Source organism: Xenopus laevis, chromosome 7S (assembly GCF_017654675.1).
Source record: "Xenopus laevis strain J_2021 chromosome 7S, Xenopus_laevis_v10.1, whole genome shotgun sequence".
NCBI classification, from domain to species: domain Eukaryota; kingdom Metazoa; phylum Chordata; class Amphibia; order Anura; family Pipidae; genus Xenopus; species Xenopus laevis.
In genome coordinates, this window is record NC_054384.1 from 64,632,544 (window position 1) to 64,652,081 (window position 19,538).

The 19,538-nt window shown below is 42.0% G+C and overlaps 1 protein-coding gene and 1 long non-coding RNA gene across 3 annotated transcripts in view; one reads left to right on the plus strand and one right to left on the minus strand.

Moving 5' to 3' along the window:
- LOC121396096 overlaps positions 1–18,095 on the minus strand; it is a 61,915-nt gene extending 43,820 nt beyond the window's left edge. For both annotated transcript variants that reach the window (XR_005962814.1, XR_005962815.1), the window contains exons 1-3: positions 17,997–18,095; positions 9,345–9,443; positions 2,377–2,500 (exon numbers count right to left, since the gene is read on the minus strand). This is a non-coding gene — a long non-coding RNA (uncharacterized LOC121396096). The remainder of the gene's footprint in view (positions 1–2,376; positions 2,501–9,344; positions 9,444–17,996) is intronic.
- LOC121396073 (cilia- and flagella-associated protein 251-like) lies at positions 11,785–15,345 on the plus strand. The gene is made up of 9 exons (XM_041570673.1): positions 11,785–11,903; positions 12,321–12,390; positions 12,503–12,542; positions 12,658–12,745; positions 12,841–12,894; positions 13,145–13,204; positions 13,504–13,574; positions 13,970–14,552; positions 15,104–15,345. Exons 1-9 carry the CDS (start codon positions 11,871–11,873, stop codon positions 15,152–15,154), a joined length of 1,050 nt encoding a protein of 349 aa, XP_041426607.1. The 5' UTR covers positions 11,785–11,870; the 3' UTR covers positions 15,155–15,345.
- Positions 18,096–19,538: the final 1,443 nt, after the last annotated feature.

Sequence of the window (19,538 nt, forward strand, 5' to 3'; positions counted from 1 at the left end):
TTCAGTGCAGATTGGCCCTCATAGTACTCTAGGGTTTTTCTCCTTCCTCTGGATCATTGGTCGTTAGGGATGCCCAAATATAAATTAGCTATTAATTTTAATAAATCCTGTGCTCCCCGCCAGGTTTCCCATTAAATATGTCTCAGCGTTTTTCTTTAATGCCTATGGTGAATATTGAGGGAAGGGGCTCCTGTGCCTCGTTCTACTAAGGACACATATTGATCTCCAATGATTGGAAGGAACTACAAAATTGCTTTACTCCATAGGCCACAATGTAAGCATTTCCATTCAAGTCCGTTGCCCCTTTCTTAATAAAGGAAATCCCACCAGCCTATTTATACTATACCAGACATTTAGTATATGAAGGTGCTTGATACTGGGGAACGCCTATGCTGGATTTGTTTTTTGGTTACCACTCTCTTCAGGTTATGAGACATCCTTTTTGGGTGGGGGATTCCTGCTAAAGCGATGGAGGAGTATTATATTTCTTCTTGCCCCCACAATGACACCCTCCATTGTTTGCTATGCGAACAAGAGCTTTGAGGGGTAATAAGGAAGGTAGGTGCAAGTTGGGCCAACCCTGCCACTGGACCCATGACCCCCCCCACTCAGTACCAAAGTTCACATGGACATGAACCTGGAACAGTAACTTTTGGTCAAGGTAGACTCTTTAAACAGTTACCTATCTCAACCTAAATCAAATGTATTAGTAGAACTTTTCTGCATTTCTGATGTGTAAATATGAGGCAGTAGGTTAAATCCTTTGGTCAAACACTAGCCGGTCCTAATAAAGGCAACGGCAAACGAGTAAATGTGTTGCCCACTGGAAATCTGTGCTACTGTCAGGAGAGAATATACTCATGAAATGACCTTCCCCTTCTTTAAATCTTAAATGTTAAAAAAACATTGGTGGCTTAGGGCCCTAAGAGTTCAAAACATTGGTGGCCTGGGGTCATAAGAGTTGAAAACATTGGTGACCTGGGGCCCTAAAAGGTAAAAACGTTGGTGACCTGGGACCCTAAGAGTTAAAAACATTGGTGACCTGGGGCATAAGAGTTAAAAACATTGGCGGCCTGGGGCCCTAAGAGGTAAAAACATTGGCGGCAAGGTGCCATAAGAGTTAAAAACATTGGTGACCTGGGGCATAAGAGTTAAAAACATTGGTGGCCTGGGGCCCTAAGAGTTAAAAACATGGTGGCAAGGGGACCTAAGAGTTAAAAACATTGGTGGCAAGGGGCCCTAAGCGTTAAAAACATTGGTGGCAAGGGGCCCTAAGAGTTAAAAACATTGGTGGCATGGGGCCCTAAGAATTAAAAACATTGGAGGCAAGGGACCCCAAGAATTAAAAACATTGGTGGCAAGGGGCCCTAAGAGTTATAAACATTGGTGGTAAGGAGCCCTTAGAATTAAAAACATTGGTGGTAAAGGGGCCCTAAGTGTTAAAAACATTGGTGGCAAGGGACACAAAGAGTTTAAAACATTGGTGGCACGGGGGCCCTAAAAGTTAAAAATATTGGTGGCCTGGGGCCCTAAAATTAAACATTGGTGGCCTGGGGCATAAAGAGCTAAAAACAATTGTGGAAAATACAAATATCCTTATCATCTACAGTGGGGGCATATTATCCCTTATTATACATGAGTGATACTCAGAGTTCCCTGTATAACTGAACCTGCAGCCTTCTGTCTCTTTATGGTAACAAAACCCCTCAATGACTTCTAATATCCTTATCATCTACAGTGGGGATACATTATCCTTTATAATACGAGTAATAAGCAGAGTTCCCTATATAAGTCTGCAGCCTTGTGCCTTTATATGGTCACAGAGCCCATCGGTGACATCTAGCATCCTTAATCCATATCATTTAAAGTAGGGGGCACATTATCCCTTATAATCAATCAGTGATAGTCCCCTGTATAACTCAGCCTGCAACCTTGTGCCTTTATATGGTTGTAGAACCCCAGTCCAGCCCCCAAGGCCCACCCCAGATCCACCCAAGCCTACACCACAGTAAAAAGGCCACATAGATATCAGTCTATCAAAACTAAACCCCTCCCACACAAGATTTATAAAAAGCCATTATCGGTGGTTAAAACAAAAACATTGTTGGCCAGGGTCCCACATAAAAGTTTTACAAAAATCATTAGTGGCCAGCCCCCCCCCCATAAAAGTTTTTTAGGACCCCCTGTACAAGTTAAAAAAAAAAATCATTATGGCCCCCTCTTCAAAGTTAAAAAGAAACATTGGTGGTCATGGGCCCCACAGAATATTCAAAAAAAACATTGGTGGCCAGGGGCCTATATAGTATTAACGTAATCCATTGGTGGCCAGGGGTTTAATAAAATAAAAAAAACACATTTATGATCAGTGGAACTTACCTTAGACTCCTTTCCTTACTTTGGGTCCTTTCACGGCTTCAGGACTTCAACTTCGTGTCTTTTCATGAATTTGGGTCTTTTTGCAGCTTTGAAGAGCCCCCCACATGCTCTGTCATTTCAGGTACTGCAAAACCAACACATTTGCAGCATTCATTTGTGGGGCAAAGATAGAAAAAAGTATGTTCACCCCAGAAAACCATATATTTTCAGAAAGTGGACATTCCCCTGAATCCATATCGGGTATGCTTGTCTTTGTACTCCAAAGCACCAAGCTGCAACCCTTTCCTAAATTTGGAGATTTTGGTGACATTTACAAAAATCACCTCATAACTTCTACCTTGCAGCAAACAATTACAAACAATTAGGGTGACCTGACTGAAAACCACATCATTTTGTAAACTACACATTATGATGACTCCAAAATGGGTGATTATGTATTTCTGCTCCAAACTGTATAACTGCAAAGCAATGTAAGAAAAAAAACACGAAAAAATCAAATACAATTATGCAAATCAGTAAAATAAAATAACTGATCCGATAGCGTGGTTAGTGGTCAGAATACTCAAGGCAAAAGTCACGGTATGAAATCAACAGCTTTAGGGGGGAAAAAAGGGAAATTATAAAAATGAAGAACTAAAAAACAAAAAGTGATCTGCGTTCCCTGTAAAATTCAGCCTGCAACTTTGTGCCTTTATATGGTCATAAAACCACTCAGTGACATACTGTGGAAGTACAGTAGCCCTTATAAAACATGAGTGGAACTCGGAGATCCCTGTATAATTCAGCCTGCAGACCTGAGACTTTTTATGGTCACAAAACCCCTAGGTGACATCTAATATCCTTATCATTTAAAGAAGGGGGTACATCATCACTTATAATATATGAGTGGTACTCAGAGTTCCCTGTACAACGTAGCCTACAGCCTTGTTCCTTTATATGGTGATACAAGGCGTCAGTGACTTCGAATGTCCATATTATTTCCAGTAACGTGGACGTTATCCCTTATAATAGATGTGTGATACCCACTGTTCCATGTATAATTCAGCCTGCAGCTTTGTGCTGTTATATAGTCACACAACCCCTCCGTGACATCTAATATCCTAATCATTTACAGTAGGGGGTACATTATCCCGTTAAACACACAAGTGATTCTCAGAGTCCCCTGTATAACTCAGTCTGCAGCCTTGTGCCTTTATAAGGTTAGAGAGCCTCTCGGTGACATCTAATATCCTTACAATTTACAGTGGGGCAACATGATCCCTTAAAATATGAGATACAAAGAGTTCCCCATATATATAACATCCTGCAACTTATGTCTTTATATGGTCAGAGAACCATATGTAGTGACATCTACTATCCTTATCATTAACAGTAGTGGGTACCATATCCCTTATACTGTATATAAGTCATATGATAAGTGATTATGGCTTAAAAGAGGGGTTACATTATCGCCTGTACTAGAAAAGTGATACTCAAAGTCCCCTGTATAACACAGCCCGCAGCCATGCACCTTTATATGGTCACAGAACTTCTCAATTACATCTAATATCCTTATTATTTATAGTGGGGGTACATTATCCCTTATAGTACATTACCATTTGTAATAAGGGGAACAGAATTCCTTTGCAGCTGAATTGTTGCCTCAGTTTCGAGAATCAATTCGCTTGCGGCAAAACCCGGAAATACACCACAATTTGTGTCTGGCAAATTTATTCGCCCATCTCTGTCCCTGTATAACTCAGCCCACAGCCTTGTTCCTTCATATAGTCACCAAACACAACCGAATTCTAATACCCTTATTGTTTAAAATGCAGGGTAAAATAATCCTTATAATACACAATTAGGGAGTACATTATTCCTTATAATACATGAGTGAGATTCGTAACAACTATGAAGCACAGATATAAAAAAAAATGAAAGTACTCTAGGGTGCTAGCACTCACTACATATAATGTATTTGAGGTACCAACCGCCTCTTGGTGGTTTAAATATATTTATTGGGTGCCTGGACTCTCTGCCTCCCACTGTATATAATGTACTTTGGGGTTCGATGCCCCTCCCCACTTCCCTTTACATGTTTAGGTCCAGTACCCAAATGTGAATATGCAAATTGGGCTTTCGATTAGGTTTGATATTGAGCCAAATCTGAAAACTGACTGCACTTTTAGTCTCCTACCCTTAAAAATAGTTTGAACCCAACCTCAGTTACAGATCAGCCGTAGACGCACTACTTCCTTCAACTGCTCTTATCTTAACATACTGAGATACCATGCAGTTTGTGCTTCCAATATTACTCTGTAATCAGTATTGGAATATACTAAGACTAATAACAGCTTATCTGTTGCAGCTGTCTTTTCTTCCCCATTAACAAAAAAAAAACCCTAAATCTGGGGCTTAACACCTTGTAAAGTGATAGACATTCCCAACGACAGTAACACTAAACCAGTGACAATGAGGAATGAATGCACATTGGGAAATTGCTTAGCGTTGCATTGTTTCAGGAGTCAGAACCAGCAGTTCAGAGGACAGAAAGGGACAGTCAGATAGTAACAAACATTACCAACTACAGTGACACACGTCTACAAACCCTTTATATGGTCACAGAAGCCCTCAGTGGCTTCTTCTTGTAATTGAAACAAGAATTGAAACATTACCCTTATAATACATGAGTGATAATCAGAGTTCCCTGTAAAACTCAGCCTTTAGCCCCGTGTCATCATGTGGTCACACAACCCCTCAGTTACATCTAATATCCATATCATTTACAGTAGGGGCTTAATTATGCCTTATGATAAATGAGTGATCGTGGGAGTTCCCGGTTTAACTCAAACTCCATCCTTAAGCCTTTATAAAGTCACAGAACCTCTCAATGACTTCTAATATCCTCATAATTTACAGTGAGGGACATTATCCCTTACAATACACGTGTGATGCTCAGAGTTCCTGGAATAACTCAGCCTGCAGCCCTGTGCCTTTATATGATCAGAGAACCCCTCATTTACAATAGGGGGTACAGTATATCTAATAATAGAGGAGTGATACTCAGAGTTCCCTGTATAACACAGCCTTGTGCCTTTTAGGGTCACAGAACCCCTCAGTGGCATGGAATATCCTTATAATTGTACAGTAGGGGGTACATTATCTCTTATAATACAATAGTGGTACTCAAGAGGACGCAGTATAACCCCGCCTATAGCCTTGTGCTTTCACATAGTCAAAGACATCTAATACTCTTATCATTTACAGTAGGGAGAACCTTATCCCTTATAATCAATGAGTGATAGTCCCCTATATAACTCCTGCAGCCCTGTGCCTTTACATGGTCACAGAACCCCTTAGTGACTTCTAATATCCTTACAATTTACAGTGGGGATTAATTATACCTTATAATACATGTGTGATCATCCCCTGTATAACTCAGCCTGGACATGGACCCCTGCTGCAAATCCCTCTGCTCACTATGTCCCCTCCCCTGGCAGTGCATACCTTCTTCAGTACGCGCCATTTCTTCATGCTGCGGGGGGGGGGGGGGGGTAGGCGATCAACAAGGAGGCTCTGCCAGCAGTGAGCGGGTCTGGGTTGGCGGGGCCCATGAGGGCTGTTGGCCCACCGGCCCAGCTAATATCCATATCATTTACAGTAGGGGTACATTACCTTGTGATTCTCAGAGTCCCCTGTATAACTCAGCCTACAGCCTTTATATGGTCACAGAACCACTCAGTATCTAGTATCCTTATAATTTACAGTAGGAGGTACAATATCCATTATAATACATAAGTGACAATTCTTTGTTCAACTCAGCCTGTAACTGTGTGCCTTTATATGGTCACAGAACCCGTCAGTGACTTCTAATATTTTTAGCATTTGCAGTGGGGGGTGCATTAAACCTTATAATACATGAGCAATACTCAGAGATCCCTGTATAACTTAGCCTGAAGCCTTGTGCCTTTATATGGTCACAGAACCCCTCTGTGAATGCTAATATCCTTATCATTTACACAAGGGGTACAGTATCCCTTATAATCAATGAATGATGAACCCTGTATAACTGAACCTGCAGCCTTGTGCCTCTATATGGTCATAGAACACCTCAGTGAAATCTAAATTCCTTATCAAGTAACGTAAGAGAAACATTATCCCGTATAATAAATGAGTGATACGCAAAGATCCCTGCGTAGGAATATCCTTTTAATATCCTAATTTATAGTGGGTGTATAATATCCCTTATATTTTCCCTGCAGCCTTGTGCCTTTATATAGTCACAGAACAGTAGTTCACAGTAGAGGTTTCATTATCCCTTATAAAAAATGAGTGAACATCAAGAGTTCCCTGTATAATAAAACATGCAGCCTTGTGCTTTTATATGGTATCAGAACCACTCAGTGACTTCCTTATAATTTATAGTATGGGGTACATTATCCCTTATAATACATGAGACATGTTTAGAGACCCTTGTATAACTCAGCCTACAGCCTTGTGCCTTTATATGGTCTCATTAGGCCTACATTATCACATATAATACATACATGATAGTCCCCTGTATAACACAGCCTGCAGCCTTCTGTCTTTATGTGGTCTCATATGCCTATGTGACTTCTAATTGTCTTACAATTTACAGTAGGGGGTACAGTATCCTTTACAGGACATGAGTGATCGTTCCCTGACTAATTGCAGTATAATCACGGCTCCGCACACACTTCATAATCAGCAGGTTATTTATTGTTATTTTCACCACACATCAACGTTTCGGGGGGTTTTCACCACCCTTCATCAGGATCCTGATGAAGGGTGGTGAAAACCCCCCGAAACGTTGATGTGTGGTGAAAATAACAATAAATAACCTGCTGATTATGAAGTGTGTGCGGAGCCGTGATTATACTGCAATTTGTTGAGGGGCCTTGCCGGGCCCGCGGTGAACCAGCACCACCAGTGCAGGAAAGTGGACAAGGTGAGGGTGCGGTAAATATAACACCGTTCCCTGACTAACTCAGCCTGCAGCCAATATGCCTTTATATAAATATGACAGCATAGGTATTCCCCTGTGCTAAGCACAATTCAGCAGGAACAGTCCCCAAGTTTGCTCATAGCCTGTACAAAAATATACCATAAAATTATAGATGCTTAGGTAAACCCCTGTACTAAGAACAATTAAGCAGGAACAGTCCCTTAAGTTTGCTCATTATCTGTACAGAGAGATACCATAAGACTATGGTAGAATAAGTGTTCCCCTGTACTATGCTTAATTCAGTAGGAACAGCCCCCTAAGTTTGCTTGTAAACCGAGTTTCCAAAAACCTATGGAAGCATAGGAATTCCTCTGTACTATAAGCACAATGACTGCAGGAACACTCCATAAGTTTTTTCTTAGCCTGTATAGAGAGATCCCATAAAACTAGGGCAGCATAGCTATTCCCCTGTACTAAACACAATTCAGCAGGAACAGTCCCTAAGTTTGCTCTTAGCCTGTACAAAGAGATCCCATAAAACTATGGCAGCATAGGTATTCCCATATAATAAGCACTATTCAGCAGGAACGGTCCTAAATTGGGTCATAGCCTGTACAGAGAGATACCAGAAAACTAGAACAGCATCGGAATTTTCCTATACTAAGCACAATTCAACAGGAACAGCACCCTAAGCTTGCTCATAACCTGTACAGAGAATCACCATAAAACTGTGGCAGCATAAGTATTCCCCTGCACTAAGCACAATTCAGCAGAAACAGCCGATAAATTTGCTCATAGCCTGTACAAAATATACCATATAACTAAGGCAGCAAAGGTGGTCCCCTGGACTAAGCACAATTCAGCAGGAACAGCCCTTAAGTTTGATCAAAGCCTGTACAAAATAGACCATACAACTAAGGCAGCAAAGGCATTCCCTGTACTAAGCACAATTAAGGAACAGTCCTTAAAGTTTATTCGTAGCCTGTTCAGAGAGATCCCATAAAAGTAGGGCAGCATGATTACTCCTCTGTACTAAGCACAATTCAGCACTAACAGTCCCCCAAATTTTGTTCATATCCTGTTCAGAAGATCCCATAAAAGTAGGGCAGCATGGGTATTCCTCCGTCCTAAGCCAAATTCAACAGGAACAGTCGGCAAAGTTTGTTCATAGTCTGTACAGAGAGAATCCATAAAACAAGGTAGCATGGGTATTGCCCTGTACTAAGCCCAATTCAGCAGGAACAGTCCCTAAGTTTGATCATAGCCTGCAAAGAGAGATACTATAAAACTATGGCAGCATTGATATACCTCTGTACTAAACAAAATGAAGCTGGAAAAGTCCCTAAGTTTGCTTATAGCCTGCACACAGAGATACCATACAACTATGGAAGCATAGGTATTCCCCTGTACTAAGCACAATTCAGCAGGAACTGCCCCTTATGTTTGCTCATAGCATGTACAGAGAGATCCCATAAAACAATCTCTCCCTACTATACCTGCTATCTCATAGCCACAGTCCCTTCCCAGAGACTATTTTCCCACTGTTACTATAGGCACCACATCTACCTACTATAGCTGCTATCCCACAGTCACACTCCCTTCCCAAATGTGTTGCAAGGACCCCCACTGCAGATGCAAGCTGAAGAGTAGAACATGTAGATGGCTTTTAATCTGACATATAGGGGCAGATTTATCAATGGTCCAATTTCGAAGTGGAAAATACTTCGAAATTCGACCATCTAATTTAAATACTTCGACTTTCGAATATCGAAGTCGAAGTTTTTTGATCGAATCTGGCTATCCTAATAAAATATCGATCGAACGATTAAATTGTTCGAATCGAACGTTTCGAAGGATTTCAGCGATCGATGGAAGGATTTTACTTCAACAACAATTGAAACTGAAAAAAGTGTTTGGAAGGTAATCAACCTCTTTAAGTATATGACACCAGCTAAACAAAAACGGTTCACTGGTCCATATCCATCACCACTGACCCCAATAATAAACAACACTGACTACTTACCTGGGATTGAAGATAAGGGATACAAAACTGCTTTTGGGCTCCAGAATCTTCATTCGAGGCACCTGCTAGGCATGGAAAAAAGACCAGATCCCCATGTTCCTAAAAAAACAAAGAAAAGAGGTGAGTTGGGGACAAGTGGAGGTACCGACAGCTGAAACATTACATGACGTCTATATCAATAGGAAATACTGTGTGTAGACCACTAACCAGCTTTGAAACATATAGCACTTTAAATACACCGACACAAACTCTCTCTCTGACGTACAAGGTCTTGTTGGAACACAAACACCCCAACTTACCGGACTATTCCAAATAATCACAAAATGCTCAATAAGCAATAAATACCAAGAACAATGAGAACCACCATCTCTACCCACTATTTAAGATAAGGAAGGGACCCCCTACAAGCAAAGGACACCCCAGTTCTACCAGACTGAGCAACAGCAGCAGCACTGATTGGAACCATGGCTGATGAATGAATGGATCCAACAGATATGGCAGCGCAGTAACTGCACTGACTCAATAGGCCACACATACAAAGCAATGCTCTGTGTACTTAATAGGCTGTGTATGTGCTGCACATCTAATTAGAAATAAATGCCATATAAACCTCACTCATCAAAAGGGAACACTTTCCCTTTAAGAGCAGGGAACAGAGGTGACCTGGCAATGTTACAGTTGGTTCAGTCCGTTGGTTGGCCCTGTGGCGAGAGGTAAGACTACTATCCCTCTGGGAGATTTTTTGCCAAAAAAATCTTTATTTTAGTGGAAAAAGAGGAGGGAATTTGGCCGATGTCCCCCACAGACCAGCAGGTGTTGCGCCTCTCACTGATTTTAGTGAATTTGGATATTTTTCCCCTAAAATGTGCTTGGGAGATGCCTTTAATCTTAGTGCTGGTTGGGAGACACAGACCAGGATTTGGCAGTCATGCAGGGCTGCCAGCAAATATTCACATTATCTTCTGAAGGTAACATTTGGGGACCCCGTACCACACCATAAGCTGCTTCATTTATGTTCCCACTACTGACAGGCTCCTTAGAGATTTGTCCCTTTGCCCCCTGGGTATGTGCCCTGCTCTTATGTACCAACATTGTAGCTAAATACATGTTCCCTTGATCCAAGTCTGGAACTAGGGGTGGGAAGCAGAGGCACGTGCCATGGGGACAGTTGGGGGGTAATAGCAAATGAGTGGGGGACATACAGCAGGTCCCATAGAAGAGAGGAGACTTTATACTTAGGGTTTGACAGTTGGTTTAGTCCGTTGGTTGGCTCTGTGTTGAATGTATATTCCCTCTGAGAGATTTCTTGCCAAATAACCTTTACTATAGTAAAAAAAAGAGGGGAAAAGGTTGGATGATGCCCCCCCAGACTAGCAGATGTGGCTCCTCTCCCTGATTTTAGTGAATTAGGAGAATTTTCCCATAAATGTGCTTGGGAGATGCCTTTAATATTAGTGCTGGTTGGCAGACACAGACCAGGATTTGGCAGTTATTCAGGGCTTAGACTGAGGCCCAATATCTGCTGGAACTGATACAAAGCTCAAGTTTAGGGGAAAATAGATCTCTGCCTTCCTCTGTATTATATAGCAAATATTAAGTGCTAAATTCATTAACTTGCCTTTATATTCTCTTTTCTACACAGATTGCTACAGCGCTTTTCCTGATTTTTGGACCGCGACTTCGGTGCTTCACACCTGCCTATTAACACCTGGGTTATTTTTTTTTTTGGTTTCTCCATTGTTCAGTCAATTACATCTTTAGCTGAACAGTGTAAGAGAGAGCCAGGGGCTCCTTAGGGAGACCCCCCCTTGGGGTGCCCCGGCCTTGTGCCGCCCCCTATTTTTCCCCCCCCCACCCGGAGAATCTTCTTTAAGAGGTAATCTTGCAAATTCAACTGATTCAGCACATGATTTCTTCTTCAGCGAGTCTGTCGTAAATTCACTTGGGGGGGTCGGCTTTGTGCATATGAGCCCATACGGCTACTGTATATGGTATTTATAAGAAGCCAATTCATCAGCAGCATTAATAATGGGCTTTTATCATTGACTGGAACAATGTTTCATACAAATGGGAGAATATAGATAAGGAAATAAATAAATGGCTGGTTCACCTTTAATGTATATTTTAGTATGTTACAGGATGGCTACTTCTAAGCAACTTTTTCACTGGTCTTCATTAAATGTTTTCGATAGTTTTCTGACTCTTTCCGGCTTTCAATGGGTCACTGACCCCATCAAAAAACAAATGGTCTGTAAGGCTACACGTTTATTGTTATTGCTACTTTTCTTCAAAGCACATGGTTGCTAGAGTCATTTGGACCATAGCAACCACATGGCTGAAATTGCAAACTGGAGAGCTGCTGAAGAAAAAGTTCAATAACTCAAAAGCCACAATTAATAAAAAAAACCAAGTGCAAATTGTCTTAGAATATCACTATCTGCATCCTACTAAAAGTTCATTTAAAGGGGAACAACTCTTGACTTCATTTTGGCTGATTATGTCTATTTGTCCCTGTAGGTTTCAACGATGGACAAGGTGCAGAGAAAACCATCGCTTCTGGTAATGCCTCAGTGTAAAACAATCCTCTCTCATCTGAACTGGTGTTTCCCTTTCTCTCTTCTATATAAGCTCTCCTTAAGCAGCTGTCTGTCTGCACTGATTCTTATATATATATATATATATATATATATATATATATATATATATATATATATATATATATATATATATATATATATATATATAAATGGGAGCTGCCAAACCTTTTGCCTCTGTGCATGCAGAACTGACATCCAGGGAATCCAATCACTACGTTTATTTAATTTTCAGAATAAAATGCCCTTATTCCTGGCATGTTTGCCCCATAAAAACCCAAACCCTTTTCTGTCTCTTTTCTCCTCAGAGCCAGGCTGACTGTGAGCAGCATTTAGAGCCATTTAGTATTCTGTCCCTAATGCTCTTTCTTTTCACTTATAGACGCTGTACTCCGTCCTGAAGGACTTCAGGGGGGAACATACGGACTTTGAGGCCCTCGCCTCTTATTACGGTAAAATCCTATATTATTTATCAGTTCCTAAGGTTGTGCCATTCGTTTTATCATATGTGAATGCCTTTCCCCCTATAGCTCAGTATTTAACAGAAATGTGTTTTTCCTGCAGAACATCACTACCGGGTCGAATTCGGCGAGAACATCGTCCTGTAAGTAAACCATAAATGGACTTGGGAATCATTTGCTATTGCCCCAGGGGTAACTGCAAGGGCAATAAGGCTGGAAAATGTTTAATAAACATTCAGTGATATCTTTCGTTTTCAGAAAGCACTTCCTTCTTACATGCGAAGTGGACCCGAGGATGAGGGCCAAGGAGAACATTATCCTGTACTGGAAAATGCTCAACTCACTGGTAGGTAATGCAGAATTGATGTTTAGGTAAATAGGGAACAAATTATATTAGATTGCCAGCTCTTATCTCACACTGCTTCTTTCTTTATGTTACAGGAAGTGATCAAGAGGGAATATGCCGCCCTCAGGAAGTCTGCCAAGCTGCCTCCTGTAAGTGTCACTAGTATTATTATGGGAGAGGTTATTTTCACTGTGTGTCTCTATAATAATCAAGAACATTATTATTCATTGTATCTGCCCTGGGGTCATCTAAAGTCATCCATCCAAGTGCCATTTTCACCAGCAACAAAAATGGGGTTATGCACAGACACTGCATAGAGTTTTATCACAAGCGACCACATGGCCACAATAATGGCATTGCTACAAAGAAGCGCTTAACATTGACTCTCTTCTTCCACAGGATCATCCAACTCGAGTCCAAAACCGGAGGCAGCAACTTGAGTATCTGCGGCTGGAGAATGTAAGTTCACCTGGGATCACTGTCCCTGATGCTTTTCTTGGGTTTTTTTACAACTAGATACTGAACTTTGATTGGTCCATTGCAATCAGGACAACTGCACACAGGTGATTTGGGGTTTTTCTCCCTATGATGAGAAAAGGCTGAACAATATCACAATATCAGCTGCCGGCAGGGAATCCCACACCATCACTGCCCTCAGCATATAAAGGTACTATTAGCAGCACATCTACAGGCTTAATCCTAACTGTCTCCTTTCTTTCCCCTTTGCTCCTATCCTTGTGCCTCCCATGTGCTCACAGACCATCAACCAACATCTTAACCAGCTGCACAACGAGTTTGTGAGAGAGCAGAAGCTACAGGAAGCTGCTGGGTATGTATTTTGCAATTAACACTTTCAATTACACTTACTGGCACATGGATACTGGTTCAAAAAATAGATGTTTTCTCCTACCTCTGGGTGCTTTGGCCATACTAATAGTAAATAGCACAGAAACTTGTTGAACTTTTTTAGGTCCCTACAACCATAGCATGTATTTCAGCATGTATCACTAGGTGAAGTCTAGCATGGAACTTACTCAGCTCAGTAACTGCCCAATGTGTTACAGTAGGGACAGGTGTGTAGCAGGCATAATGTTATTTCTTAGGTACAAGGCTATCAGGCTATTTTAATCCTCCAGTGATCAGAATTGTAGTTGCAATACTTTGGAAACAAATTACAATAATGACCCATTTTTTTTTTTTACATTTTCTTCCCTTCAAACCTAGTAAGAAACAAAGTCCTGCAGCTGAAGAAGAGGAGGAGGATGGAGCCCCTGCAGCAGCAGCAGAAGAGGAAGCCCTTGCCTCAGAAGAGAACGAAGAGGAAGCAGAAGGAGCTCCAGCAGAAGACCATCAAGCCCCTGCAGTGGAGGAGAAGATGATGGAGGAGCAAGCTCCTGCAGAGGAAGACAAGGAAGAAGACGCTCCTGGAGCAGAAGAAGAGGAAGCTCCAACAAATGAAGCAGAAAAAGAAGAGGAAAGCGCTCCCGCTGAAGAACAGCAAGTTCCTGAAGAGGAGGAGAAAGAAGAGGGAGCAGAAGAAGGAGGTTCTGCAGAAGAACATCAAGCCCCTGCAGTGGAGGAGAAGAAGACGGAGGAGCAATCTCCTGCAGTGGAAGAAGAACCGGTAGGACCTCCTGAAGCAAATGAAGAGAAAACTCCTGCAGCGGAGGAGAAAGAAGAGGGAGCGGATGGAAAAGAAGAAGCTTCTGAGGTGGAAGAGATCATCAAAGATCCTCCGGTGGTGGAGAGGCCAACCCTGCGAAAACAGCTTAGGAAGGCCATCATGAAGAGGCTCCGGAGAGTATGGGTAATGTATCAATTTACTGACATTTACCCATTATCTAGAGATGCCTCATGTTGTCCAGTGCAGCTCCACTTTACTTCCTGCAGTTCTGTGCATTTTCAATCAGAACAATAAAAGGAAATCATACACCGTCTGATGAGCCCGCAGGCTGATTACTTTGAGGGCACCCCATAGACCAATGTTTGGCTGCCTTAAGGTTGTAAGAGGTTGCTGACAGAGATCGAAGTCTGCAGATAAAGTGTTGATTCTATAGCAGGCCAATAACAGGGGAGGTAGGTAATGCTTATAGGGCTGCTGGACATCTGGCTTAGATATCCACCTTTGGAAATGGGTTGCTACTGGGTAATAGACTGGCACCAGGTGATCATATAAAAGAATAAATGGCGCAGGCTCAGACTGAGTTTCATAATAGGCCAAGGCATTCCATGAGTAGAGAGACCCAAACAGTCCCCACAGGCCCAATGAATAGTGCACGACCGAGCCTTTAATATCATAAAGAACCAAGTATTTGTCTTTATTCTTATGTCAACACTTTCTAAATCTTTTCTTTTCAGCATTTCACTCAAAGACTCACCTGCTGCTGCCGACCCAACACCATGGCCTAAATCCTTCCGGTTCTACCTCTCCCAAGGGCGTATGTCTGTGTGTCTGTCTGTCTGTGTGTTTGTGGGTTATGTACAGAAGGGAGTGTGGGAGTTATATACAAGAGTGGGTGAGGGTTTATGTACAGGAGGGAGAGTGAGGGGTTATGTACAGGAGTGGGGTGAGGGATTATGTACAGGAGGGAGAGTGAGGGGTTATGCACAGGAGGAAGGGTGGGAGTTATATACAGGAGGAAGTGTGGGAGTTATGTACAGGAGTGGGGTAAGGGATTATGTACAGGAGGGAGAGTGAGGGGTTATGTACAGGAGTGGGGTGAGGGATTATGTACAGGAGGGAGAGTGAGGGGTTATGCACAGGAGGAAGGGTGGGAGTTATTTACAGGAGGAAGGGTCGGAGTTATGTACAGGAGGGAGGGTGGGGGTAGGAGTAATGATGGGGGGATATCTACAGTAGGAAGGTTGAAGGGGGTGTGTATAGGTAAGGGTGTGTATAGGAGGGGGTGGGGGTGCTTAGCATGATCCAGGGTGTAAAACCGACTGCCGTTTCTAGGAGTCAGGAAGGCATTTTTACCTTCAGTGCAGATTGGCCCTCATAGTACTCTAGGGTTTTTCTCCTTCCTCTGGATCATTGGTCGTTAGGGATGCCCAAATATAAATTAGCTATTAATTTTAATAAATCCTGTGCTCCCCGCCAGGTTTCCCATTAAATATGTCTCAGCGTTTTTCTTTAATGCCTATGGTGAATATTGAGGGAAGGGGCTCCTGTGCCTCGTTCTACTAAGGACACATATTGATCTCCAATGATTGGAAGGAACTACAAAATTGCTTTACTCCATAGGCCACAATGTAAGCATTTCCATTCAAGTCCGTTGCCCCTTTCTTAATAAAGGAAATCCCACAAGCCTATTTATACTATACCAGACATTTAGTATATGAAGGTGCTTGATACTGGGGAACGCCTATGCTGGATTTGTTTTTTGGTTACCACTCTCTTCAGGTTATGAGACATCCTTTTTGGGTGGGGGATTCCTGCTAAAGCGATGGAGGAGTATTATATTTCTTCTTGCCCCCACAATGACACCCTCCATTGTTTGCTATTCGAACAAGAGCTTTGAGGGTAATAAGGAAGGTAGGTGCAAGTTGGGCCAACCCTGCCACTGGACCCATGACCCCCCCCACTCAGTACCAAAGTTCACATGGACATGAACCTGGAACAGTAACTTTTGGTCAAGGTAGACTCTTTAAACTGTTACCTATCTCAATCTAAATCAAATGTATTAGTAGAACTTTTCTGCATTTCTGATGTGTAAATATGAGGCAGTAGGTTAAATCCTTTGGTCAAACACTAGCCGGTCCTAATAAAGGCAACGGCAAACGAGTAAATGTGTTGCCCACTGGAAATCTGTGCTACTGTCAGGAGAGAATATACTCATGAAATGACCTTCCCCTTCTTTAAATCTTAAATGTTAAAAAAACATTGGTGGCTTAGGGCCCTAAGAGTTCAAAACATTGGTGGCCTGGGGTCATAAAAGTTGAAAACATTGGTCACCTGGGGCCCTAAAAGGTAAAAACATTGGTGACCTGGGGCCCCAAGAGTTAAAAACATTGGTGGCCTGGGGCCCTAAGAGGTAAAAATATTGGTGGCCTGGGGCCCTAAGAGGTAAAAATATTGGTGGCCTGGGGCCCTAAGAGGTAAAAATATTGGTGGCAAGGCACCATAAGAGTTAAAAACATTGGTGACAAGGAGCCCTAAGAGTTAGAAACATTGGTGGCACGGGGGCCCTTAGAATTAAAAACATTGGTGGCAAGGGGCCCTAATAATTAAAAAACATTGGTGGCGAGGGGCACAATGAGTTTAAAACATTGGTGGGAAGGGGCACAATGAGTTTAAAACATTGGTGGCAAGGGGCCCTAAGAGTTAAAAATATTGGTGGCCTGGGGCCCTAAAAATTTAAAAACATTGGTGGCCTGGGGCATAATGAGCTAAAAACAATTGTGGCAAGGGGCTCCACTACTAATATCCTTATCATCTACAGTGGGGCAGATTATCCCTTATTATACATGAGTGATACTCCCAGTTTAACTGAACTGCAGCCATCTGTCTCTTTATGGTAACAAAACCCCTCAACGACTTCTAATATCCTTATCATCTACAGTGGGGATACATTATCCTTTATAATACAAGTAATAAGTATATAGAGTTCAAGTATATAGAGTTCCCTATATAAGTCAGTCTGCAGCCTTGTGCCTTTATATGGTCACAGAGCCCGTCGGTGACATCTAGCATCCTTAATCCATATCATTTAAAGTAGGGAGCACATTATCCCTTATAATCAATCAGTGATAGTCCCCTGTATAACTCAGCCTGCAACCTTGTGCCTTTATATGGTTATAGAACCCAGTCCAGCCCCCAAGGCCCACCCCAGATCCACCCAAGCCTACACCACAGTAAAAAGGCACATAGATATCAGTGCTAAAAACTAAACCCCTCCCACACAAGATTTATAAAAAGCCATTATCGGTGGTTAAAACAAAAACATTGTTGGCCAGGGTGCCACATAAAAGTTTTTAAAAAATCATTAGTGGCCAGGCCCCCATAAGTTAATAAAAAAACACTGGTGCCAGGGCCCCAATAAAAGTTTTTTTAGGGACCCCCTGTACAAGTTAAAAAAAATCATTATGGCCCCTCTTTAAAGTTAAAAAGAAACATTGGTGGTCAGGGGCCCCATAGAATATTCAAAAAAAACATTGGTGGCAGGGGCCTATATAGTATTAACATAATACATTGTGGACAGGGGTTTAATAAAATAAAAAAATAAAAACATTTATGATCAGTGGAACTTACCTTAGACTCCTTTCCTTACTTTGGGTCCTTTCACGGCTTCAGGACTTCAACTTCGTGTCTTTTCATGACTTTGGGTCTTTTTGCAGCTTTGAAGAGCCCCCACATGCTCTGTCATTTCAGGTACTGCAAAATCAACACATTTGCAGCATTCATTTGTGGGGCAAAGATAGAAAATATGTTCACCCAGAAAACATATATTTTCAGAAAGTAGACATTCCCTGAATCCACATTGGGTATGCTTGTCTTTCTACACCAAAGCACCAAGCTGTAAATCAGTAAAATAAAATAACTGATCCGATAGCGTGGTTAGTGGTCAGAATACTCAAGGCAAAAGTCACGGTATGAAATCAACAGCTTTAGGGGGGGAAAAAAGGGAAATTGATAAAAATGAAGTATAAAAAAAAAAGTGATCTGCGTTCCTGTAAAATTACAGCTGCAACTTTGTGCCTTTATAATGTTCATACAAACACTCAGTGACATACTGTGGAGTACGTAGCTCCTTAATAAACACTGAAGTGGAACTCAGAGATCCTGTAGATTTCAGCTGCAGACTTGAGAATTTTATGGTTCACAAAACCCTAGGTGACATCTCACTTAATATCTTATATTTAAGAGAAGGTTGTAACATATCATTTAATAATATGAGTGGTATCACAGAGTTCCCTGCCACAACGTAGCCTACAGCCTTGTTCATTTATATGGTGAACAAGGCATCAGTGCTTCGAATATCCATATTATTTTCAGTAAAATTATCTAATAGATCTAGTAATTTCGCGTCATCAGAGCCCGGGTCACAATTTCCAAGTGAGATCTCTCCCTAATTGCGTCAACAACGGTAGTTGGCCGAGACTGTATTCAGGTTACGTGAATACTGGGAGACTAACTCCCTCAGGAAAATAAAACTGTTAAATTGGGACACCTTATCAAAGCGTAGCTAGAGGCACCTGATTCAGGGGCATTGCCAGAGAGCGGAGCGTAGCTAAGCAAGCATTGATGAGGCTGCGGATGTAGTCTCAGCGGCCGCGAAGAGCCTATTGTGTACAAAGGGCACTTAAGAAAGTCACCAGCAGCTGTTATTGCTCAGAGAGACGTCGAGTTAGCGAAACTAACGCACTAGGAAAAAATTATGGTATAATTCAACCAAAGATATTTGATCAGGGGGACAAAAATAGGCAAAAGCCTGGCGTAATCTGGCTTAAACTTAACACCACCCACGATGATAGTCGAATTAAAACACGCGGTGGGTGATTATATGAGAGGGAGAATATTGGCAGAACGTATTTGCAAACTATAATCAGGATATTCTGCGAAGCTTAACTCAATGAGAACTAGAACAATACCTACAAGGCTTACTTCCCGTAGGCTTTAAGCCACGGAGTCCTCATATTGGTGCTCCCATAACTTGGGTGAAGTGGTGGAAGCCAATTGGAAGCCTAATCTCCAGGGAAAACCGGGTCGGACGGTTCTAGCGACGCCTGGTACCCGTGCTTTCTTAGTGATCAGCTCCTGCAAACTCCACCTATTACGGCCAAGAGACCAGGG

Excerpts from the sequence above, each read along its gene's own strand:
- LOC121396073 (XM_041570673.1), top strand. The coding sequence starts at position 11,871 with ATGGACAAGGTGCAGAGAAAACCATCGCTTCTG. Across the intron at positions 12,543-12,657 it reads TTCGGCGAGAACATCGTCCT|AAAGCACTTCCTTCTTACAT; the intron begins GTAAGTAAACCA and ends TTTCGTTTTCAG. Across the intron at positions 12,746-12,840 it reads GGAAAATGCTCAACTCACTG|GAAGTGATCAAGAGGGAATA; the intron begins GTAGGTAATGCA and ends TTTATGTTACAG.